Source organism: Notothenia coriiceps, unplaced genomic scaffold (genome assembly GCF_000735185.1).
Source record: "Notothenia coriiceps isolate Sejong01 unplaced genomic scaffold, NC01 NC01_scaffold00011183, whole genome shotgun sequence".
Lineage (NCBI taxonomy): Eukaryota > Metazoa > Chordata > Actinopteri > Perciformes > Nototheniidae > Notothenia > Notothenia coriiceps.
The window spans coordinates 49910-77218 of NW_011343884.1; the positions used below are offsets into that span (position 1 = coordinate 49910).

The 27309-nt window shown below is 40.8% G+C and overlaps 1 protein-coding gene across 1 annotated transcript; it reads right to left on the reverse strand.

The window, feature by feature from the left end:
- Nucleotides 1–431: 431 nt before the first annotated feature.
- On the reverse strand, nucleotides 432–23625 carry htra1a (HtrA serine peptidase 1a). Its single transcript, XM_010772395.1, has 9 exons — nucleotides 23022–23625; nucleotides 15943–16042; nucleotides 14934–15138; nucleotides 5231–5425; nucleotides 5118–5150; nucleotides 4915–5029; nucleotides 3235–3292; nucleotides 3009–3104; nucleotides 432–1094 (listed from the first exon to the last, which is right to left on the reverse strand). Exons 1-9 carry the CDS (start codon nucleotides 23479–23481, stop codon nucleotides 926–928), a joined length of 1431 nt encoding a protein of 476 aa, XP_010770697.1. The 5' UTR covers nucleotides 23482–23625; the 3' UTR covers nucleotides 432–925.
- Between the last annotated feature and the right edge of the window lie 3684 nt (nucleotides 23626–27309).

Consider the following 27309-nt stretch of genomic DNA (forward strand, 5'->3'; position numbering starts at 1 on the left):
GTGATGGTCAGAGACTTTATTGTGTGCTGGTTTCTGTAGCTATAACATCTACTTCATCATCATTATCTTCATCCAAATCGATGTGGTAAACAAACATCTCTACCAAAACATTGAGTGTATTCATGCGAGCCACTGCATCGAGGGGTCGGATCTGTGCTTGGCTCGCGCTCCTGTCTCTGAGGTCAGCCTGCACAGCCCCGGGCCTAACAGTCATACCACACAGCTATCAAGCCCATATGAAGGCAATAAAATAGAATTTAAACCAGATCTCAATTGGTTTTATGTCCCCTTTGTGTTTGTGAGCATGAGCGCCAGCAATGGTTAAGCAAACCTCACACACACAAAGAAAATATTGTAATGTCAGCCTGGGTGCAGTCATTTCCAAAATGACTGTGAAAGAAAGATGGAAGGAAAAAGAGAAAGCCAAGATAGAGTGTTTGAAAACTAAATAAGGAAAACCCTTTATTTTCTTCGCAGTATACATCGCAAACTCAACAAAAAACATTCTACAGTACTTTAAAAAAGGAGTTAAAAATGACAACTATACAAACCAGATTTGCTCAGATTGCTTAAAATTGCTGTAGAAGGCCTGACCTAACAAAAGCCCATTTAAAAAAGACACAAAACATGAAAAAGAAAAACGCATTAAAACTGTATGCCATTGACCAATTTGTTATGTTTGTGACCAAACAGTATACTAGCATTGATCAAAGCATTAAAGACTAAAAGTGAACACACTACAGGACTGCTTCTGGAGCACCTGTACAGTCGTTTCTTTCAAGGCAAAGCCAGATTTCTTCCTGGATGTGTGGCAGCACTGGCCTTTGGCACCAGGGAGAGGGTGTGTCAGTCGAAGCCCCTCTCCAATATAAGGTCCACTGGCGATAAGTAAAACCTCGCTCCTGCTCCTGTGATTTGTGGAGGATCAGGGGTCGATCTCCACTGGAACAACTGTAAGGATAGCGTCCTCATTTCCCCGGCGCACAACTACTCTCAGTGTGTTTTCCTTCTTGATGATGGCGCTGACGTCAGTCGCTGATGAGATCCTCTGGCCGTTGATTGAGATGATGACGTCGTGCTCTTTGAGTCCAGCACTGGAAGAGAAAAGAAGAAGAAGAAGATATGACCAATGATAAAAGAAAAATATGCCATTGTAATCCTTATAGTCCTAATTATCTTTGTAGAGCGTTATGACCTCGCAACCTCCTTTCCTTTTATCTCTACCCTGTACATTTTTTAATAAATGCAAAGAAGCCACAAAAACCACATAAAGCCTAATGCTGTTCTGTCATCTTAATCAGTTTACAGTGTGTACCAACTTGATATTCAATTATGGAAATATGCAATATTTTCCTCATGACAGCTAAATCCTAGGAAAAGAACGTAACCATGACCTTATTCTATAAATATAAAGTATTATTACGGATACATTTAAGCACAACATAATTTCTTCCTTTGTTCTTATGCTTCTTCTGTTGTCAAAAACAGACCAATGAGCCAAACTGTTGCACTGGGTAATACAGGCATTGTAGTAGAGCTCTGTCTGGTGCTGGAAATATTGACTACAGTGCCAAGCTGTTTAAAGAGATTAATTTAGATGAAGAAAGACAGACATACACTTAATTGGTTTTGGTCTATTCATGAGATTGTTGACCATTATAAAAATATACAATATCACGCTAAATCCTTTAATGAGGAAATATGTTCCTTCTTATGACAATCTCCTCTGTCTTCTTGCATACCGTGGTAATATAATTTCCTATTCAGGTTTTAGCTGAAAGAATAAAAACAACAGATTATTTTAATAGCCTACAGATGTCAAGTATCACAAACCACACATCAATCAAACGCCAAAACAAGTTAAAATCCAGTTAACCTCATGTTTTTCTAGTTTTCTATACAAGCGTATCTGACTTCTTGTATTTTGGTCAGGTTTGTTTACAGATCCGTGAGCACAATCTTGATCCATCTGTTGGAACTATTTTAACGATGTGAGTGATCATTATGGGAAGAATAGCTAAAATAGGTGAAGGCGCCTTTACAAAAAAAAACATTGTGGCCAAACGTACAACTAAAAAAGGAAAAAACAAACCAGTAAACATGAAATCACACGCAGACCAGGGCAGTATCAAAAGCTGCCTCTCAACACAGCTGCTTAATCACAGCCTCATGTGAACACAGACCATCACACCTTCACTTGTAACAACATCCATAAACACAACTGCAGCTCAGCGCTCCCCTCATTACACCCAGCTGCTCTAACACCTCTAAAAGGGCAAATGGATAGCTTTCTGCAGCCGGGTCAAGATTTAAAAAGGCCATAAAGCAACACAAACGAGAGTGAGATAAAAAGAGAGAAAGGAAACGAAGGCCAGAAAAACTGAGGAATTATAAAAAAAGAAGGAACCACAGAAATGTTATTATGCAAAGAGCAGGGTGATTAAGGCATGAGTAAACTCTGACAAGGCCCGGCAGGGGGAAACTCATTTCGGAAAGGGCTGGGTGAGCCGGCGCAGGAAAACCACAGCGCAGCTCGTAACCTCCCTGCATGCGGTTTGAAGGAAATAGCCGCCCTCAGCGTCTTCTGAGCCCCACTCTGCTGGAGCTGTGGTGGTGGCTGATTGGAGTGGGCTGCGATTGTGGGAGGAGGGGGGATATTTTAGATGGCCAGGCACTCCAGGCACGCCAGAGTGAGCCATGAATTTATGTTCTACCAAGACAGTTGTGTAGGAAGCTGTGTGTGTTTCTCCGCAAGTGTGTATGCACCCTTGACAGTTAGAGGAGAGCAATAATCTGAAGGCAAGGAAATGAAATATACTGTCTATTTGCATTGCGAAAGGGGAGAAGGGGCTGCATGGAGAGTGATGAGAGGGACTTAGGTGCACGTGTGTAGCATGAAGTGCCAAAGACAATATCCCATTGCTTAGAAAGAAAAAAAACGTTTGCTCTTGCACATTTTGAACTGAGCACACTCTTATGAAGCCATATGGGCATAATATCCTCCTTACGTTGCAGCTGGTGTCTTTGCAATGACCTCCATGACGTACGCTCCAGACGTGATGTCAGGGAAGTCACGGAGTCTAGTCTTCAGCTCTTTCGCCAGCCTAGAGAAAGAAGATGGGACAGAGAGTTCATCATCATTTGTATCTAGCAGTAAACAAGAAATGTGCATTTTCCATTTTCTAAGCATGATTAAAGCTGTATTGGTGCAATTTCAAAAAGTATGCAACGTACGATGGAGTGAGAGTCATCATCCTCACACCAATATACTTCTTCTTGGCACCGGCTCTTCCTAGAGATGGACAACAACACAATCATGAATGGTCTCTCCTGCAAAAGCCTGGACTTAGTTTCTTGAGGGGTTTGGTTTTGAACTCCAAATACATAAAAGTGCTCTAGAGCAGGGGTCCCCAACCCCCGCGAAATAGCAGTGAGTTTATCGTAATATTTGCAAAATTATAAATATATTAAAAAATATATATATATATTTTTTAATTTAATTTTATACCAGTCATATTATTTCATCCAGAACATACAAAATACATCAAAATTGGTTAGCATAAGGTCTCAGCCTCTCGTGCGCAGACAAAGTTACAGGTGGTGCGCCAGTAGGAAGTGGAGCACACAGGAGACAACCGTTTAATCGCAGACTGTTATGTTTGTGGGGGAATGGCAGTGCATACATTATTTGAGATATATTTCGAACTCGGACTTCATTTTAAGGACATTGGGGCCAGGGGTGTAGAGCTAATTTTTTTATTTGTAAAGCCTCCTTCACTTCATGAAATGGCTGCAGCATCAGGAGGCAGCCTCTGAGAAGTGCAGCACCAGCGCGTACACACCGCCTTCACTGTGTTCCCCACTGCAGGCTCGGAGTGCACCGGAACGAACGCCCCGGTATGACGTTATTATTGCTGGCAAACAAGCCCAGGGGTCTCACTGACATTTCAGTTATATCAATATGTGTACAGTGGTCCTAATTTGTTTTAATTGTATCCTGGTTTTAAACTGTGTTAATATGTTTTGGATGCATATTGTTCTATTATTTGTTCAGGCTGTTACATACAATTAGCCACTGTTCCCACCTATATTAGGCTATATTATATTATATATTATAATTAATATTTGTAAAGCGGTCCTAATTTTTTGTTTTAATTGTATCCTGGTTTTAAACGTTGTTAATATGTTTTGGATGCATATTGGTATTTCTTCAGGCTGTTAAATACAATTAGCCTCTGTTGCCACCTGCTGGTGAGTAAATATTCAAATCAGTTAAAATTGACAACCGGTCCGCGAATTTTTTTTAATGTATCTGCCGGTCCTTGGCACAATAAAGGTTGGGAACCCCTGCTCTAGGGTATTGTTTTCTGTATTTGAGTGATAGAAAACATTATTTTAGATAAAGCAGTGGATTACAGATAGTCTCACTTATCTTGCAATTGTCTTGAGCACATGCACATATCTACAAACTCCATCTTTTATGTGTTTCATCATCTTGTTTTTAAGTGATGTCATCATTTTTAGAAAAAATCTAATCAATAAAACACGTAATAATTCATGTTTGTGCTGTTCCAAAACTCTACGTGAGGTAGAGGGTGAAAAGCAATAAAATAAAAGAACAAGCTTCTGGCTTTTTCCTCCTTGTAATTTATTTGCAATGTCATAATCCTGTTAGGTAATGCTTGGCATGGATTCATAAAGCAAAAAATATAGTCAATATATCTCAAGAGCGCACACAGAGATGGAAAAAACAACCAAAGAAAGGCATGCTGAATTATAAACTGCTTTACTCTGTGTGCATCCTGGTCCAACTCTGGCAGCCAATTTTTTACAGTCTGTCTACAGTCTGTCTCGGTGATGGAATAAAAGCAGTGGAATGAAAACATAATAAGTTGTGTCATTGAGAGCTCACACCTCTTTGCAGCCTGTCGTAAGCCTCCGCCAGGAACTCTCGAATTTTGTCGGAGGGGATGGCAAAGGAGATGCCAGCTGTCACTTTCAACGTGTTGATCCCAATAACCTCGCCATCCTAAAACATCAACGTGAAATTACAGTTGTAAGAAGAAACATTAGGGGTACGCAAAAAGGGATCTGCCAACAACACAAAAATGGCTTACCAGATTTACAAGAGGCCCTCCAGAGTTGCCGTACTGTGAACCGAAAGGAAACATGACTTATTATTTTGATTTGGAGAAAAAACAGGTGTATGTCTGCACTTGCATTGACGTACATTTATGATGGCATCAGTCTGAATGTACTCCATGTCGGAGTTGGGGAGGCCCAGCTCTCTCCCCTCTCGCTGAGTGGTGCTGACGATCCCTGTGGTAACTGTGTTCTGGAGGGAAAACGGGCTGCCGATAGCAACCACAAACTCCCCTGGTCTCAGGTCAGATGAACGGCCCAGCGGCAGGACATGAAGCTTGTTCTGCGTGTGAGAAAAACAGAGGGAGATTGTTCACATTACTGGAGGTCAAGGTTACTGAGAAGAAACAGGCTCTACACATCTCAAAGCCATGAAAACATAAAATACAATTATAAATTAAAATGACATGAGATTCCAGAGGAGTTCAGAAATGCATACGTTTATGAACGGAACATTCATTATTGCATGACTGACATGTCCCTCAGCGACTTCTACATGAGGGATCTAACTTGGCCTGTTAGTTGAAGGTAGTATGTATGAAGGGTGAGGAAGTAAAAAAAGAGATATTTGGATATATTCTGCATGTGAACAAGTATTTTTTGTGACATTGTTAATACATTTCATTACTATTTCCTATATGTTTTGATGACTGATGGACACAAAAACCAATATAACGTAAGACATTTTAAACATTTCTAATGAGAACAGCTCTAGATCACAAACTCTGCTCTATTTTAACTGCATTATCCCTGCTGAGCTTCAAGGACTAATCATGATCATGTGTAAAAACCACTAACAGTATTCTAAACACATCCCACTCAATGCTCCCACACAAAGAAAATGACCCCTTTTCCACAGTAAGCAGTAAGAAGTGACATTTACGCCAAACATCACAGCTCAAAATGCTTATATCAGGATCAAACGCTTTTTGGTTTAAAGGAAAGTGTAGCCCAGCTGACAAATCATTACTAATAGTGGGTGTGTGCCACAGGCCACAGATGCTGGAAATTGACTGATATACAATACATAATGAGTAGCCTTAAGCTCTGGTTAGGTCTGTTCCACTCTGCAGTGGAAACCAGGCTGCTGAGAGCTGGCCCCTACAGACACAATGGATATATTCATCCGTCCCCAGTTACATTTTCCTTTTTTCTGAATGAAATCATCTCTGCTGGACAAACCCACAGTCAAAGCCCATGCAAAGGCACATCATGGAGGATCCTGACTCAAATGCTCTTATGGCAGACTAGACTAAAGGACTTGTCCCGTGTGCTTCTCCTATGTATCCATTTTGTTTACTCAGGGCTATAAATAGAAGCCACAGGAGACTGCAAGGTAACTCAGACAGCAACACAAGTAGGCCCACACAGACAAAAGGATTTATGTGAAATACACACACCCATGCAAACGCTCAGAAATTGCAGGCAAATCATAAATCATATAATTTTCAGTCATAAACCTTGACGTGTCTCTGCTGACGCATGGAAAACGTTTGCTCTGGTTTCACAGATAATTGCAGAAAAGACTAAATGCATTTACAGACACCAGATTCGAAAACAAGTGTTAATTAAATTAGAAAGCTGGATTGTAGGACACGCTTTTTGTTCTGTCATCGCTGTGTTTTGTTGCTGTAATCGATCTCGACCCTTAAGGTGAAGTTATTATTAGAAGATGACAAAGATAGCTGGTAACTGAGGAAGAGAGCGCTTTCGAACCTACTTTCCACACACACACACACACACACACACACACACACACACACACACACACACACACACACACACACACACACACACACACACACACACACACACACACACACACACACACTCAAATTTAAAACACAGATGTCCAACACCCCATGTTCCTGATTCCTGTTGGCTTGTTTTTACATTGTTCGGATGTTGAAAGTAAACACACAGGCTGTGGAAGCATGTGCATAAATCAGAAAACATGCATTTGGCGCGTGCCAACACACACAAACAGACACCTGACAGAGAGTAGCAGTCTGTATAATCACCCCCGCTGCCCCTCTCCCTTCACACTCCCTGGGATATAAGAGTATAACCAGATGGAGGGAGGAAGCAGAGAAAAACAGCTGAGAGAGGGAGGACGTCAGGTGGATGTGAGTCAATGCCAGGAAATTCAGGACTGGGCCACTGCAGGCAGTCACCATGATTACTGTATGATAACAGTTAGTGATACTGGTGGTGCCATGGTGACTGTTGCTATCTAGTGAAAACCCAATTGTGTCTCCAAAATGCCAACTTTAATGAGGAGTAGAATTCACACTAACCCACATGAAATCACAATACATTCAGAAAAACTGATGTAGAAAGAGTGTAAAAAGCATCAGTGTGCTGACAACCAACAGAGCCTAGGTGAGAGGAGAGACTGAACATGCAGACTGCCCTTTTTTGTAAAACCCCTAGTTTACATATCACTTACTAATCATGACAGGTCAGCAATCTGGAATCAGTTGTGGAAAATGATCTCGCCATGTGAGCCCGCCTCTCCTGACCACCCAAGTGAATCACCATGCTATTTCAGAAGAAGGTTACGATTGCTCTCGGACTTCACCCACACTTAAAGAAAGGAGGCAAGGTGAAAGAAGGGAATAACAAACACCACAAACCACAGGGAAAGAGTCTGAGAATGTGAGACGAATAAGTCAAAAGCAGTTTTGTTTAATAGTAGACGATGTGTGCTGCACGTGTATGCAAAATCCAGTTTATGACCTACAATTGTTTTTGGTTTAGGATGCAAGAGAACAGTAGTTTGAGAAACTCTCAGAAAAATAAACCAAAAACGCTGCAGAGGGTTTTGAAAAAGGATAGGATCTGAAATGAAAAGAAAACTTTGCTTTCCAAGTTTGTGTGCTTAGATACAGTAAGTGAGAAAAGTGGGGCATCAGATTAAAGGATGGAGGACTAAACAGCTTTTACTGAAGAAGTAGTTGCACAGGGCACAGGCTGTAAAAGATTCCAGACTTTTCCCCATGTTCTGTAGCTGAGACTTGATTCACTTTCCAGGTTTTATCAGGGACACCATGCAAGGGACAATAAGAAAGATAAGCCGTCAGACAAACAGACCGCTTTGAAAATAGCAGCAGAGTTGCCGTAGAGATGCTTCATTGTTTAATGTTACAGCCATGCTCATTTGGAATCTCATTTAAAAGCCATTACACTAACTACCGTTTTATGACCAGAGGACCAGGTGCAAACTTTAAACTCCAGTCAAAGCGCGATGGACTGAGCCGTAATAGTTTTTGAGGCACATGTGTACATAGGCCACCACACACACACATACAAACACACACATATACAAACACACAAAGAGAGGGAGGAGCCTGCCAGGGCATGAACCCTCACAAACTCAAGTGTGTAAATTAAAACCCTCACACCTGGCACTGCTTAGATATACAGCCAGACCACTTTCACTCACACTGAGAAGCTGCTTTGATTGGGTCAGTGACCTGTACTGTATATAAGCTTGATTTGAGTAACTAAAGCTCTCCTATTCCTTTCATACAGGTGACTTCAAAGCAGGGAACACACTTTTATAAGTTCCACCTTGCAACATTCATAAGTAGACAAAGTTATAAGGTTTTACTGCTGACTTCTGAATGTGTGTCCTCAGGGGTTGTGCTAATGTAGATACAAAATGTGGCAGGATTCAGCACGCTCACACAGAACATCTAGTTGGAGGATCATAAGATCAGGCTGAGGGGTAAGAGAGGGCATATCGTGAATATGAGTTTGTCTGCAAATCTGGTTGTGGTATCTTATTGACTCGTTTATGAATGCCTTTGTGAGCATATTTGGTTCGACTGAAAAACAGATAAGTTGTGCCCATGAGTTTTACACTCCACACATGAACCAGACCGTTGCTCCGCTCAGCACTCCTTGACACTGTTTGTAACATCAACATGTAATCACTGGCTAAACCATATCCTAGCTGACACCAGTACGGAAACCACTATGGTTTCCTTATGTTGTTGGAGAGGTTTTCAGTCTCTATGAGAGCAAACATATGTCTGTGAGTTTCGTGTGTATGTTACACTCCGTGAAGGTTTGCCCGAGAGCTCGGAGGACTTGGGGGCGTCATGGCTCCAGCTAGACACCACAAAAACTTTGAACCGAGCAAATGATGACATGAGGTCTTTATTTGCTTGAGCAAGACAGCCGCCCTAGCGTATATGTGAACTACAACTCTGTTTGAAGTATTAGATCATATTTATATAGTTTAATCTTACTGTAGTCGGTAATGAAAGGCAACCTATGCAGTAATTACTCTGTATCTTGTTTCCTGAAATATGTTACTGCCATGACCTTGAACAGGAGAACAGATTTTGGAAAGCTGATGCACAAATAATTGTTTACAATGTCCATGCAGAGATAAAAGTGACAGTAACTTTAAGTGTTTATATGTCTAGGGCAGCTATATTGTAGTCTAGACTCTTCTTTATATGGCTTGGGGAGCACACTGGAATCTCCTAAAGCATCTCTCAGGGTCCCTGGATCACAGTTTAAAAACCAGAGGGTTATAGCACCGCCTGTATGTGTTCCTCTTTTCAAAAGACTACACCCACCTTGTGGAATGTTGAGTTAATTAGTTGGTAGATAATAAAAAGGCACAAGCGGCAAAATTATAAGAAAAGTATTCCCTCATTTACCTTGCATGAAATCCAGCTATGCAGACAGTTTAATGTTCTGGCATTTAAGATATCCACTTTTAATAATACAGTGCAGGTGAATGAAATTGTTCATGGTGCCTAGTAATGAAAAAGGATACAAATAAAATAGAGAGCAACATCTCTTTCCACAAAAAATGTTAATTTGATTTAAATATGTTTACATAAATACAATGTCTCTGTGAGAAAGAATAACCATTGCTCCTGAAAAGTTAATGATGTGATGTCAATTGGGTGAAGTTACCATTAAAGGCAAGGTAAGATCATATCATATATGCTCCTAATCCCCTCAAAAATACGTTTTGGACCGATTTTATAATAGACTTATCTTTATGAATTCCAAAAACTGAATAAACTGATAGTCAGTAAAACACACTGTTGGTTATCAACCATCTGCCCATAGCTGTGGTTTATTTAAACCTTTTCTATCATGCCTCATCTAAAGTGACGCCATTAAACAGTAACCTGAAACAGCTTCGGGTAAGGTCTGTTCAGCCGGCTTGGAAAACTATTACGCAGCCACAAGTAGACCAAGGGAAAGTGCATCGAGACTCAGCAGGGCGACAGGAGTGTGTGTATTTTCCTTGGCTCTATTCCCACACGACTGCATCCTTTAGCATGGGAACTTTTTTGGTCACAGGGAACAGAGATGAAGGAGTAAGGTTGGGTCAGGAGGAGAGGAGGACATGATTCATTTCCCCTCCGCCTGTCTCTGAAGGACAACATGCAGTGTCTTTCCACTGGCAATGGAGCAAGTCACCCAGGTCCCTGTGGTAAGCTGTTTTAAACCCATCCATGCACAGACACACAGACAGAGACACACAGACACACAAATAATTTATTGCAAGCTTGCATTTGTCTGTCAGGACTGTTCATCAAAGGGATATGCAGCCTTCCTGTGGAAATCCAATGTTGCTGATAAACAGATAAATAAATGCAGGGCCACATGGCTACACAGAGGCACATTCCTTTGCTTTCCTCTCTATACACACACACACACACACACACACACACACACACACACACACACACACACACACACACACACACACACACACACACACACACACACACACACACACACACACACACACACACACACACACATAATAATAGTTCAACACAGCGCTAGGCAATTTTCCCAGAGAAAACGGTTTGAGACTCTTAATGGCAGGTGATGGATAATACAGAGACAAACAGTGCCATTGTTTCAGGGGAAATATGAGGTCAGTTCTCCCTGCCACACTGCACATCTTGTAAAGCTAACTTCAAGCACGTGTGTTGACTTAATGACAATTACAGCAGGATTGCATTATTATTTTAAAAGCAATTATCATTACCCCGCCTAAGAAAAAAGGGTTTACCTTTCCATTTGAACATGTCATACGCAAATCCCAATTGTAACTGTTGTGTTTTTTGATTTTATCAAAATACCTTAAGCTAGACAGGACTTCCATTCCATTGAACTTTTGTTTTGACCTGCAGTGTGAATAAAGGCAAGAATCAATGTGTTCACTGCGTTCATTTGCAGTACAAAGCACTAAGAGCCAAGGTTAATGACTGCACAGGCCATGCAGTAAAATGATCTGGAATGATACGGAACATTTCATTGCACAGTACGTTTGAGTGTTTGAAGTCATTCCAAGGAAGCATTGCTTCCAAGTCCGCTGGGGTCAATATAAGTCGATGTGATTAAATAAATATTCTTCCAAGTCAGCAAGCTTTCAAGTCAGAGTGAAAGCAGGTAAATGTGAACGCGTCCAATTCATCGTAAACACTTCCAAGTGAATGTGACCAAGTTCAGAGGTTGATGAAAGGCTTTTTAAGAGCTATAGCATAATGAGTTATATCATGATTGTTCCTTTGCCACATCACACAATGCACTCATTAGCCTATTAGCTCACATAGTCATGTGAGTCAGACATGTGGATCCATTTTCCAGGCCTTGACCACATCGCTCGCTTTTTCTCTGTCCCTCTTGATTTCTCCTTTTCCCCCATACTCTCCGCTCAGGAACAAGTGAGTACAGCACTGTTCCCCCTCCCCCTTCCTCTCTGAAGTTCCATCTGCTGTAGACGGACTAATGTATTCCCCAGAGTTGAAGGGTAGACCACAGCCTCAAGAACGCACTGGGTCTTGCTACCAATAAACTACAATTTCACATAGAAAAGAAAAAATAAAGGAAGACAGAAGCCAGTCATTTTACTCAGGGAAAACCTAAGTTTGAATGTTCTCACTCATAAACTGCTCCAATTGCTCGTTGATTATCTATGGCCGCTTCTGGAGAGCTGACGTTGACAGTTTTTAGCTTTAATTGAACAGAGAGAAGAGTAAGGAGCAGAGAGCGAGGCACATAGGAATGAGGGAGAGAAGGATGGAAGATTAAAGAGATACATAATCTGCACCAGACAGGATATGGATTTATAAACTCACAAACATTTAGCTACAAAACAGTCCAATTTGTGCTCAAGGAATCTCTACGAATGTTGTTTGCAGCAAGAGATTATGGACATCTTTCTCTTTTGTTGCTCTGTTGCAGTCACAGTTACTTGGTGCAAAGACTTGAGACTTGACTTGAGACTTGACTTGGAGCATACCATTGTGAGGTTAGCCTTTCTAAAGGCTTGATTGACTTATAAGCAAAAAGGTGATTCATTACTCTCCATTTATCTTTCATTAAAAGGGTTTTGGCTGTGGATGCAACTGTGATTATTTGTATAACCTGCCAGTCATTTTCTGTAACTTGACCCTGTCTTGCCCTCAAGGACACTTGCGTCGACTGCAATCCGTTATCTACTTTCAGTGAACTGTCTTTGAATAAGCTGGAATTTGTAGTTATTATTACTCTTTAGGTTTATGACATTAAATACCCAGAAGCTATAAGTATGGACGACTATACTTTCCCTTTTAAATGTCATTCAAAATGACAAGTTGGCTTGCCCTGCTATCCTCTCATTATAACGCACTCATCCTCTAATTTTGCCCTCGATTAACTCTTGCTAAATCACACACACACACACACACACACACACACACACACACATTGCGGAAATGCCAAATTGGTCTTAATCTTGTGGCATTTACAAAGAGACCACAGGTCTTCTGGAGCCTCATCGCAGCCTCATGGCCGGGATAACCTGCTTTGACTTCAAACAATCACTTACACACTTTATCTTTACAAGTATATTCATTACGGAGAATGTGTTTTCTGCCAGTATGATACCCTGGCCTCGATACATCTGGCTGTCATTTCATTACCATTAACCTGCTTTATTACAAACACCTGTTGTTTTCCAACCAATGTGTTGTGCAGGGAATGCTAAAAATACATTTTAAACAACGACTTCTGCAGTGATGAAGCATGCATTATTGTTGACCATGATCTTGCATGCTTCTACAACATGAATTATTCCCGAATATGCATCAATTTGAAAAGGCTGTACACACTGAGCATGTGTTGAAAACAAACCCCCCGAATGAAGACCGGCCTGTCATTAAGAGACGGAACCGCTTTTATTGTGGGATGAACAAAAACAAAGCGCCTGTCACAGCTCTTTTCCGCAGTCTTCCCCCACATTGTCGGCCAAACAAAAACCTGAATGTTTCGACCTCTTTCCGAATTGGAGGTCTTTGTAATACACCTTGTGTTGCTGTCATGAACATCTATTCAGCTGTGTCACCCAGCCATGAGAGTAAGCTCCACAATGCACTCTGCTCTTCTATGACTCCCAGGCAAAAGGCCTTGGATCTCTGCCACACATTCCTTCAAATGACTGTTGACTGTGATTATATTGTAATGTGGATTCCTCTAGTCCAGTAGACAGAGAAATAAACACAGACAAATAGAGAAGTGGAGAGAAAGTGGTGAAAAATATGGTAAATGCAGCAAAGTTTAGAAAGATATGTAACTATTTTCCTTTAAATATCATCATAGTCTTTAAACTGACCACAGGTTTGTAATTGTTTCTACAAGTTGTTGTTATTGCAGCTTGCGCACCTCGAGGATCTGGACAGTATGCCGGCCAGCTGTCTTTTAAGACCCATTTAGCTGCACCTGCATTCTCACTTTCCTTCACTTGCACTGTGAATGATCTCCCAGATTTAGACCACTTTCATGTGAGACGGATTTCCCAACAGGATAATTACAAAACTGAGTTAACATTTGATCTTGTTTCAGTGGTTGAGAGCGCAGAGAATTATCCAATAATACCTGACTTAGAAATCCTTGCGTTAAAGCTCATTTGTGAAACCACCAAGGTTTGTTTGAATCAGAAATTCAGTTGTCTATAAAACGGATTTAGTTAGTTTAAATAACCTGACAGAAAATGTTGTTGCATCACAACAATTATTTTTATTTTATGGATTATGGTAAGATGTTAGGAAATACACTTATTGGCTTTCTTGCTTAGAGTTCAATTTAAAGATCTAAATTTAAATGTGTGCATGCTAACTATGAAGCTAGAGCCATGAGGCATTAGCTTAGCTTAGCATAAACATTGTAAGCAGAGGGAGACAGCTGCCCTGTCCCTGCTTTGTTTGTTTAAATTAATATGTACACAAACTGAAAGGAAAAAAGACAAGAAGTGGTTTTACGAGCATTAAAGGTGGGGTAGGTACGTTTGAGAAACCGGCTCGAGATACACTTTTTGTTATATTCCATGGAATGCTCTTAACATCCCGATAGCAATGAATATCTGAAGTGCTTTGACAAAAAATCCATTAAAAAATGTCATCTGTGGAAGCCGTAGTTCTGTAAAAAGCACAACCAATCATTTTAGCCGGCCCGGCTAAAATAACTGGATGGCCTACCTGCCTGTCAGCCTTCCATCTGTGCACAAACTTATCTCGTGCCCTCATTGGTCATGTGTGTTGGAGGAGGGGCTCTGTAAGGAAGTGGCAGATTTTTTCTGGCTGTGTATTTTCAAATTCTAGCGCACTCGAGCTGGTTTCTCCAAAATTACTTACCCCACCTTTAAGCCTTTATGCTGACTCACTTCCTGCTTCCAACCCCTAAAAAGTCATGAAGTGGTATTGATCTTTTACCGTCAGCATTAAAATGATTAAGCATATTTCCCAAATTGACAAGCTTTGACTAACCGGTGCTTCGATCTTGATGAGGGCGATGTCCGATTTCTCATCTACATCTTTGATTTTGGCATCATAGGTACCGCCGCCCTTCAGCTCCACTTTCACTCGATGCTTATTGGCCACGACGTGGGCATTGGTCACAATCTGGCCATCTTCTGCCACAATGAAGCCAGAACCACTGGCCACCGCCACCTCTCGCTTGGAATAGGTCATCCTGTTGGGGAAAGGGAGGGATGGAGGAGGAGAGCATTTTCAATTTAGTTCACTTTTTCAACTTGTCTCTTACCTAGAAACCCTGAAAAGACAGAAAAATCCATACATGATGTAACAGCAGTGTAACACTCCAGAGTTGAAAGCAAACAAAGTTAAAGCCTCTCCCAACAGGAGGTAAATATTGAAACAGTAGGCAGGTAAGTATTCAAAGGAGAGCTTGATAATGTATAAATAAAAATAGTATTAAAAGGAAACAAACACACACTGCAGCATTAGTATACAGAAAAACCTCAATGCAAAACTGTTTCCATGTCAAACTAATGCAACGACAGCGAAGGAGAGAAGAAAAAGCGACACGGAAGAAAAAAGACTGAGGGAAAGGCGGAAACGTTGAAATCAGAGAGCTGCCGACGTTCAAAGAATCACTTTACAAGCACAGTGACAGACACGATGGAGGTGACACAGATGAAGAATGGAGTTGTCAAAAAAGAGGATGAGAAGCGGGCATAAAAGATATCAGAGCATGAAAGCTAGTGAGACGATGAGAAGAAAATACGATGACAGACTGAAGTGGAGCGTAAGTGATGTGCAACTGGTGTGGTCTGGTTAAGTACACAGGTGGGCTGTAAACTCTAGTGTGTTTCGCATTGTCCCACACACACTGAGACACACACACTGAGACACACACACTGACACACACACACACACACACACACACACACACACACACACACACACACACACACACACACACACACACACGCACAAACACACACACACACACAAACAGGTGCGTGGACCTTACTTGCGGAAGAGTTCAATGTGAACCACAGCCGGAGCAATTTTCTCCACCACGTCGGCAATGAAGTTGTATTTGTGTCTTGGGCTGTCTGGGTTATCATGACCTGAAAATTAAAAAAAACACACACAAACGCACACACTTGACGATTACAAAACAAACAGAAGATGCACAGAAATACTGCCTGATGTAAGAGCTATGTGAAAATAGAAAACCAACATAACACAGAGAGGAAAATAAAAAAAGACAGTTCAATTGCGGTTTGCAACTGTCTAGGTCAGGTCTGGCATGCATTCACACACACACTCACTCATTTACAAACCTGTAACCCTGGCTATAAACCTCACAAATAAATACTTAACCTTGACCCTCACCTTAGCCTTTAGTTGATTGTAAACACAGAATCTAAATTCTCAAAGCATCTTTTGTCAAGACCAAACTGCTCTTCACAAGTATAACACCACTGACACACACACAAACACACTGTCTGGCACTGTATGTATGTGGACTGCCAAATTTACTGAATCACCCGTCCCACCATATCCATACAGCGTTGGGCAAGTCAGGAAATGTTGACTGATTTACCTGGTAATTACGGTCTATCCAGACGACAGTTTAACCAAAGCTATGAATCAAGACTCCCCAGACCTTTCCCTGAGTGTCTCATCCTCCCATGCATAAACCCTTTTTTTGCCACGTACCCAAAACCATTTAGTCTCACAAAGAAACTTTTCATTAATTCTTCTCCTAAAGAACAGAACTTACGAAAGTCAAAGGCACCCATAAGCCCTGGGATATCTCTGATTGCAGTGAAGGGTTAAGAAAGAAGAAAGGGATGTTCCGCTTTAGGTGCCTGTAAGCTAACACAGGCATGGAATGAGCGGTGTCTTGCCGTACTGAATATCCATAAATTATACAGTATTAAAAGAATTGTCAAACCTGAAGGGGAAAATCCTGGTGTATACTGCCATGCTATACGTTACTGTACTGCTTTGAGCAAATGCATGCAAAGATGCTCCAAATGAATTTTTTTTGCTGATAATGCTGTTAAAATGAGCTAGCATTCATTGTGGGGGAAACTTCTGATGCAATTGGAGTCAGGACTCAAAGAGAGACACGATGGAGAGCTGGAGCTTTGATGGCAAACACTGACGGTTTATTTGGAGTTACGGCCGGAGAATTCACAAGACATGTCACGGGCCACGAGTTGACCACACGGTTGAGATACCACAATCAATTCTGAAGAACCCTCCTGTAGTTCCAGGTTTTAACTAGTTCAGAGTCATTCTTCAATAGATAGACTAAAACAGCTGAGGACACTGAATCACATTTGTTGTCGCTTATGGCTCGGGGTCATCTACACCCCGAGAAGGATGTGTTCCGGTGTCCCACAACAATAACTATCTCTGACCGAAGTTGCCCGGTCATAAACTGGTAACAACAACAAAATGCTTGGGCAGCCCCTCCTTAAGGGAGATAATGGCTGCTCAATGCTGGGCATCTGTGTCAGAGGGCGAAAGATGACATGCAGGGGAAATTATTCCTCAACATTCACCATATTAACCATAAGTATGGTTTCAGCATGCTAATATTTGCTTATTAGCATGAAGCACAGAGTGCAGCTGAGACTGAAGGAAATCTCAGATATTTTGCAGGTCATTTCCTATTTACCCAGAGAGGGACATGAAAGTCTGTATTCAAACAAAATCATGTTACTCTTTCCTCTGGTGGTTGAGGTATTTTACTCAACCTAAACTGACTTCATGGTGGCACTCGAACAAAAGTCAGGGGGTTCGCTAAAATCAGTGGGAAACATCCTCTGGGAACCATGAACTTCTTTATAAAAGCTCAATCAATCTAACATTTTTTGAGATATTTCATTAGATACCTGTCTAACATCTGGACCTGCTGGAGGAGCTAGAGAAAACGTTAAGGATAACCAAAGTCCATAGGGACTTGGCTTGGCAACTGGAAGGTCACCAGTTCAAGTCCCGGAAAGACCAAGTGCTACCGAGGTGTCCCTGCTCCCCGGGCGCCGTACATAATGGCAGCCCACTGCTCCTAACACTAGGATGGGTCAAATGCAGAGAAACTGTTTCGTTACATAGTACCTGTACTACGTAATGACAATAAGTTGAATCTTCTTCATAACAATAACCTAAAAATGTCAACCTCATAGTGGCGCTGGAGTAAGGGGATCAGCAAAGTCAATTTCATTATCTTTGGAGAATTAATGTGCTACAATTCACCATAAGTTTTTGAGTTATTTTAGTCTGGGCAGAAGTGTTGGACCCCCCTGACCAACATCCCTAGAGCCATGCCGCTAGCAAAAAATAATTGAACAACTTTTCTCCAACCCTCCACATATATTTCCATTTAAATATATAAATTAAACATTAAATCTCATAAATTAAACACAGGTTTCTTACCACAGTACGAGAGAAAACTAATGGAAAGATTGGAGTAATTTACCTCCAACTAACACCCGGGGGTGTTCATGGTCAGCTCTGAGTGGATTATTCTGGCCAGAAACTGTGTAGGTTCTGGAGCGTCCATACAGGCTCTCAGTTTCTTTCACTTTACTGTGTTTCCTGTTAGCTGCCTCCTCACGCATGGGGAACTTTATTTCTAGAGGCACACTACCACAGCTATAATGTGATGATAGCAGAGTTATAGGCCCAGTGGTGACGAGCTGATGGTAAATCACGAATCACACGTTGTGCACACTTCAGTTACATTAAAGAGCGTTGCCAAGGCATTGTTGCTAGATTTAAACACTGGACTTTATTTCACTGCGGAACTGAGCTTGAAAAAGCCTTACTTTTGTATATAATTAAGTCTAATTCGCTGTCTTCATACTAATTCATCCTTAACTTTGAAGCCCTCATGTGTGGATAGAAAGTCAGCATTTAAATCTTACTGATTAGTGTCTAAACCCTATATTGCTTTGGTAATATTTCACCATCAAGTGAATAGATGCCAGAAGCTGACTCCAGAAGGTCTGTAGTTGCAGGCTTTCCACTGTGTGGGAAAACGATATCTATATTTGGATATAGTGCAGGGCAAAAATAAGGATTTACCGCAGACAATGTAGGAGGTTAGGTCGGAAATACGTCGTCAGTGCTTTGACTAAAAGCCAGAACACTTACAACAAGCTGATGTGGAAAAATGATTTTGTTAGTTAAAAAATACCGTTAAACTTAATTTAACCATTTTTTTGTTAAGGGTCAAAAAGCACTTCACAAATCTATTAAAACCAGACAAAACTGAATAAATAAAAAGAAAACACTTGCAACATCAATGGCCGACCTGACAATATAAGACGGTTTTGAGGGTTCAAGCGTTTTTTAAGCATTAAAAAGTTATGAACAACATTAAGTTTTAAGCAATCCTGTATTTTAACAACTGTGTTTCATCAGCTGCAGTTGGATTATTCATTTAGGCATGTGAGCAAGTTACAGACAGACGGCATGAATACTTGAATGAGTCATTTGGAAATAGTCTATTTTAATTTGGTAAAACAGGAACAAAATAAAAAGGACACCATAAATAACCCCTTAAGTTCAAGGAATAACACTTTATCTAGAGGAAGGAGCCCAAAACCTATTTGTAGAGGTTTTGTATTTGATCAGACGTGTCATGCAAGATATACTTTTTCACTGCTCATGATCATTTGCCAACAAGCCGGGCATTCTGGTGAACATCAGACCTGTAAGAGGTGTTCAGCTGCCACAATTTAAATATTTTGGAGATGACACTCAATTTAGGAGATGGAGATTGTACACCCGACCCTGTGATTAGTGACGACTCGCAGTACTATATGAGGCAGAGCAGTAGATATTGACTGATGGTGCGTGATGGTGAGTTCATTATTAAGGAGACCATGGCACAGGGGTGAGGAACGGAAAGAGGAAAAATGATTATAGTCATATGTCTAGACTAAAGTCTTATGTTGGAGATGATCAAATTCCTCCTCTGCAGTAACTTAAGTCAGTTTCAGTCGTGCAAAGTAAAAGTGGCTCCCATATGGAAGACATATTGAGGTTTGATCCTGCACTTTATTAGTGTTTAATAAAATGTGCTAATAAAGTTAAGCATCAGTTTACAATATGCACATGTCCTAAAGTTAAATCAAGCGTTCAGTGATGGGAAACCATTTAAACCCAAGTTGTTTGGAGAAAAACTGCATTTATTTTTCTCACACACACTCAAAGGCCTCCTCTCCTAATCCACTCTCTATATGCATTGACCTTCATAGCGTGGCTCTGGGCCTCTCCTTTTTCAATTTTCTCTTACATAATTCCCACTGTTTTATTGGCACCCGCAGGCGGAAGCAGTTTGTTCTCTATTCCCTAGACTCTAAATACTAAATGAGTACAGTAAGGTCAGCCCCTCCTTCTCATGTACTCACACACACACACACACACACACACACACACACACACACACACACACACACACACACACACAGGTTCTATACCGTTTGGGAAACTGAGGTCCACCCTGCTTATTCTAAATGTATAAAATGGAAGCACATTTTCATTTTTTTGAAAATAAAAAAGTGTTTTTGTGACAGAGTTAATAATAATAATTTCCAGTTAGTCATAGTTACCTTGGCTCAAAACTCATTTTTGACAGATGCCTATGTTATGCCACTAAAGTGTAAGAGCATGACTCATTGAGGCCCTGCCTTTCTGCAGTTATAGATATATAGTTGTGCTTTGCTGCTGTTTATAAAATAAGATTTTTTTTTGCAGCGTAACAGTAAGGTAAGATTCCAATTTAAACTATTTCCCATTTTGTTGTGGAACATTCTGTATAAGGATCAAAGAGATACACAGCTATCAAACTAAAATGGCCTCACTAGGTTCAAACATCATTTTGATAACTATAAAACGGTTTATATGTTGATATAAATAGTCCAAAGCTTATAGTAACCTTTGTTGACATTTATTACAGGAAAGAGAACATACAAACATATTGTGGTCAGAAAAAGATGAGATAAATATGAATAAAGGAGATTTATAAAAGAGCCATGCAGAAAAGATGGTTGAGCCGAGAGAGAATTAAGAGAATGATCAGCAAGAGAAACACAGGCATCATGAGCAGTAAGGAAGATAAATGAGGAAAACATGCAGGAGCAGGCTGATAGAAAAACGTATTATATTTTCATATTATTGTTGGCTGAGAAAAAGTCTGGGAAGAATGTGCACATTCAGCAAATGTCACAAGCCGGAGTCAGAGAGTGCAACCTGACAGAACAGTCACTCACTCAGCAGATCGGATTAACGTCGATACAGATAATCAAGAAAGTACATCCATATTCATCCAGTCAACTTTTCAATAAAGATAGCTTTTTGGGGGTATTCTGGTGGTCTTAGATAAACACCATGTAAGTTGCATGCCATCCATTTCTACTAGGCAGCATTTTCTCTCCATTTTCACCATTAGTAAAGTCTTGAAAATGGAAAATGAATTAAATGTGGGTCATTTTATTTGAACCTAGACGCACAGACGTTTGACCTAATGTTTTTTTTTGACAACTTGCATAGTCAACGTATTGCGTTACCATCCATATACAAAATAGGATATCATTCATAACGTACTTGCATATGTTTTCTTAAAATGGGGCCAAATTGCAGGGTATAGTTAAAGTCTCTCAAAGGGGGAGTTGAGTTTATTTTCAGTGTCAACCCCTGCACATCAAATGTAATGCTGAAGTTTAAATCAGGAGACATGCTTGGATGTCTGATGTATCAAATGAAATGTGAAATGCTTATTGCAGGTATGGAAATGTTCACTTCGGAACCTTGGAAAATCAGACCTGCTCTGTTTCAGACATGGTTAGCTCTTTGGGCGAAACTTAACAATTTGAGTTGTTTACATGACTCAAAAACAAATGTGGCGATACAGTCTGTGCTACTACCGCGCCCACACAGTTTTTGATGTATATGTAAACCTTTCCCAAAAATATAGGTTGCTAATTTTGTGTTTTCCTTTGTGTCTCCTGCCTGTTTTAAACTGTCTTCAACGGAGGGGAAATTATGGCTTTGAATCAGCGCCAGACATTCCTTCATGTGACTGAAGTGTGATTTACGAGTGACAACAGAAACGGAGAGAAATAGAGAGGGAAAGACCCATTGAAAGAGAAAAAGAAGAGAGAGGAAAGAGTTTGGGGGGTTGCTGGAGGGGGGAATATGTTTCCAAGCTTTGAGGTAAGGTCTTTGAGGCAACAGGTGTTGAAGAATGTTTCAGCTGCAGATGCGGTGCACACTTCAGTTCAATGTCTTGTGTTTGTGCTAATGTTTTTCAGTCCTGATGTGTCGATAATATACATTCTGTTTACCGTAAATAATGATAAATGACTCACTGAATACATTGACATTTGAGTTCTCAGTTGGGCTGTTACATAAAGCAGCAGAACAAGTGAAGAATGATGTCAGTTTAGTTTTTAGCTCCACTGGTTAGGGTGAAATACTTTTCACATGACACTCAGCTGGTCCATACTGAAACACCCACAAATACCAGTTATTACCAATGTATTGCTTCAGTACCGCTTAATAACGGCCTACACTATCCTTCTTATCAAATTCCTTTCTGTTCAGCTAATGCAGACTGCACTGGCATGAACTGTATTGTATAAAACAATCATACGGATCATATCCATGTGACTGCACATAAAGCTTTACATCAGTGAGAGATCATGACTTCATTCAACTGGGCAAAGGTTTAAACAGTTCTCTGATGCGAGTCTAATTGTTATTCAGCAACAAGAGGGGAACACAGTTGAATGGTGGCTGTTGTTATCCTGGACACATGGGGATTGTGTACCACTGAATGCAGCTTCAGGCTCAACATCACACCATAAAGAACATTTACATATTTACTTTAGCCTATCTGCACATGCTGTGACTGAACAAACTGTTGATCTGAAAGTGAGATTTAAAAAATATGTTTTACTTGGCATAACTATTGTAAATACAGAGTGGCCTATACTGTTTTACCCACATAACTTCCTACCAAATCAACTTCTCAGTCAGTGTTGGGGTCTTTGATGGTGATTAATACGACCCAAGCAGCGTTACCTTTCCCGCAGGCTCCCCGCTGAATGAAGAGGACAGGTGGCTGCTGAAGCTTCTGCGCGCGGCGGCTGACCCTCTTCAGCTCGCAGATATTCCGGTAGGACACCCCATCGCTTCCACAAACCGGGTCGGTGGTTTTGCACACGCAAGTCCCACTCTTGCTTCTCCTCCTCACCGTGATACTGTATCCCACCCCGCCAGGGATCGAGCAGTCCAGCCCCTCTCCGCACACCGGGTCCCCGAGCTTCCCCAAGCCGCCGCAGCCTTCACCCTCGCCGGACGCGCACACCGTGCAGCAGTGGCAGGCGTCGAGGCTCTGTCCAGCCGTGCAGTACGCCGGTATCCGGGGACACATCGACTTGTCACACCGAGCAGGACATCCGACAACATACCGGGTGGAGATCTGCGCATCTGCCGGCACGGATGAAAAGACTAGCATTACGCACAGAAGTGACCAAAACATGGTATACAACTAAAGTCTTCAAATTTAAATATAAAGTTTTTAAAAAGTTCCTAAAGCTCGCTCTCTGCTTGCAGTGTGATGGGATGAGAGAGCTCAGTAGTAATGAGGGGGGAGTCACTTGAGCTGGAGAGGCATTTAACTGAACTTCACTGCACAACGAATTACGCGACTCTACGTTTGTACTGGCTCCGCATCAGACGCAACTCACTTTCTAGATAATCACAACAAGCCTGTTGATTGGTGCGTTCACGTAACGTAGGAATCAGAAGAACTGGGTTATTGATTGGTCCTCAGAAGTGTGAGGGTAAAATACAAATAAAATAAATAGCAGAAAAAAGCCTGCATGGAAGTTGAACTACGCTGCAGCATACTGTGTTGATACAAGAGCTGAATCACTCAAATGTAATATTTGAAAGTAGCAGCATGGTAAAAAGACTTGCCAACTATTATGTAAATGATGCTTGCTCCTGTTTCCCTCCAAGGTGTATTGACAAGGTCAAGGTTATCCAACAGAACCTCTTGCAGAAAATCAGAGAAAAGCTCCAAGGTCTTTCATGGGAGATATTGGCATCAACTCGGATTTTGTTATTTACAAAAAAGAAAATGTACAACCCAGTAGGGGAATGAGCCACAGAGCCCAGATGTTTTATAAGCGGCACAGACATCCACACATCCTGCAGGCCTAGTTCCTGCTTGTTTTGTGTACCTTTACTACTCCCTTTATGAATTAGTCACTCCTGGCATCCCCTCAAGCCCTCTGGCTAATTGGGAAAATCAGTAGTGGAAAAAAAGTTGGGTGGATTGTGGGATTTGTGGAGTGAATGTAGCACTTTGTGAACAACCCTTATAAACAGTCAAATTTGTTCTAATTGGAAAATTGCACGAGCACATTTATTTATTTATGATCCTATCCCAGCTCTGTGGGTTATAAGCACCCCGCTAGCAGGAATATAAACAACATCTAATGGGGATATCCAAATAACTATAATTACAGCTCCCCACGTTCAAGTGTAAATAACTCAACAAGTAATCTTAATTTGTATTTCTATACGAATCTGCCCTACATTGGAAAACTAAATTTCTCAGAAAATACAATAAAATAAGCTTGACATTTATTATTTGTTAAAATAACACACGTTCCACATATTAAGGGAGCAACCTTTAGTCCTGGTGGTGAACAACAAATCTCTGTTAGGTTTAAACGTCTGCTGTGAGCTGTAAAGGAATCCAGTTAAAAATGAGGCAATGAATCAGTGTCATAAACCGCCTCAATATACTGTGATTGAGTGCAGGCAAGAGGTTTAATACATGTCTAAAGGTTGGAATGACTGGGCAGGGGAGCACCTCTCAGATGCATTGCCTTAAAATGGAGAGAATTGAGGCTCCCTGCGGTGCACCAGAGCTCAGGGTAACACAAGCCTCTCTATCCTAAAGGCAATTAAAGCGGGGCATAACGGGATAAAGGGCAGTCATATGCTCTGACTGAACTTCCTTGAACAGGAAACAGAGAAAGTGTACCATTTAAACTTGTTTCCCGGAATTCCAGGATGGCTAATTGTTTTCAGAGCACAGTGTCATTTTAGAGCATGACGACACACACTGTTGACCCATCTAAAAAAAGAATAAGTATAGACCTTGAAGCATCTCCAGAACCATTATGTTGCAATACTTGTAGAGCACAAGGATGTAGGCGAGAAGTGGTGGGAAAATCGTCAGATGAAAACAACCTCATCCTTAAGGAACACCCATTCTCCAACCAAGGCTAGAGTTTAACCAATGATGGACTCCACTGAGGTCTGTGTGATCTCTCCAGTCTGCAGTGATGTCTCTGGCTGTGAGTCGGGCCCCTGAGAGTCCAAATGGGGCTTCGCTTCCACGTCGAAGCCACACCAAAGTGTTGCATCCTCCAATAAGGAGCTGAGATCTATGAGAAGAATGAGTAAAGACAACTTGCTTCCTGACGAAACACACCAGCCATGTTGTTTTCAAATCTTTCTGTGAAAACACTTGACATCACACTTGTCAACCCTCTGGTGCCTTCAAATGCAGGATCCCCATCACGCTACACACTCAGAATGCAGCCCAGAATGTGTCGCCGCTGGTTATCTGACAGATTAAAGAGGCTTTACATATTCAGTGTTGCTGGATGACCTCACTTTGTAAATATGTCTACACATACTGCAGCTATAAAGCCAGAGGCACCTCATTAGGAGCTGATGAATGATAGGCAGACACGCATGTCTAATTCATCAGTGTCCAGGAAATGCATACTTTGTGCAGTGATATTAACTCAAGTAGTGTACACTTGTGAGTTACTTCATTTCATATGACTTTATAGTTCGACACAGATGGACCCCTCTATGATTCAAAGAGGAATATTGTGCTTAGCTTTAGTGCAAATTAAGATTTTTTCAAACAAAAAACATACAACCCTAGAATAAAGGTTGAATAATCAATACCATAATAACATTTGCAGGGGCTATTTTTGCTTTACGAATGCTTTTGAAAATAAGTAAATATTTAGTTCATTCACACTATGTACATGAAAAGAAAAATATATGTTTTCATATTGATACTCAAAACTCTTATATTTGTTCAGCTTTCAGGGGAATCTTGAGATCATTTTATCATAACACATTTGTGAACTGATTGGGCACTTATCAGTTTTAACTGTTAAATTAATGTATCATTTATTCAATTATTTGTTGGTAGATTAGTACACATATATGCTTACAAAAAATAAATGTCTCCTAATTTAATTTCTATAAATTAATACATGTGTGCTTCTGTGCTTGTTGCAGGTGTTTCCCAAGAGGATGTTATATCACTGATAACTCAGTCATTGTGTCAGTACATCATGTATAACTGATGACTTGTGCAGCAGCAAATGGAAGAGAACCAGAGTGAAGATATTCTCTCACCACAAGAGGGCAGAAGAAGCCTTGAAGAGTTACCCCAAATATTGTTTTGATTTCCTCCAGCTCTGACTTTACCCTCAGAGACTAATTGTGCCGTGTGAATATATCAAAGCAAAACACAGAATGTTTCTCCAGGAAACCTGAGCACATTTTCAGTGTTTATTTCTTTCAAGTCATCCACATAATAAATAGAGACAATTCAAACCGATTACACCAGACTGAAATGGGGTGGAACAGCTTGACTAGGTTGGTCTGAAATTAAGCAGGCACTTAACAAAAAAAGGTTAGTGTGTATTATTTAACAGGACTACAGTGAAACATCCTTAAATTAAACCATAAGGCAGCTGCCTGCTGCTGGGTTGGCAAAAAATGTACACAGCATTAGATTAGGAAACACCTAGAGCATATAAAAAATAAATCTGCTTCACGCAGCTCTATTCTGCAAACACACAACACAGCCGCCGTTAATAAAAACTAAAAAACAGAAAGACAATCTGAGGAATCATTAAAAAGTTAACATGCAACGGAAGAGTCTGAGCTTAAAGGTTTTTGTCCGTTTAACTATGAACCAAATAGTTTGCATGGTGTGAATACTCATCTTCAAATGATGGACTGCAGGTTTTATTAAGTGACACAGTTATTATCTGTAAGGAACCTTACCTATCTGACAGAGCCCTATTGTTGAAGTTTTTATTACTATTAGAATTACAAAATGCTTACAAGCGTAGTCCTTGTCTGTATTGTTTGCCTCCTGCGTCCTCGAGCTTCACAAAGTCTGGTATGCGTGAATCTAGCTTGCAAAAGATGCTGGTTCTGAACTGAAGTGATGCATGTACTGTTTTAGCTTTTAAAATAACAATAACTGATCAACTGTAGAAACTAGATTTACATGTGAGCTACTTGTTCTTCG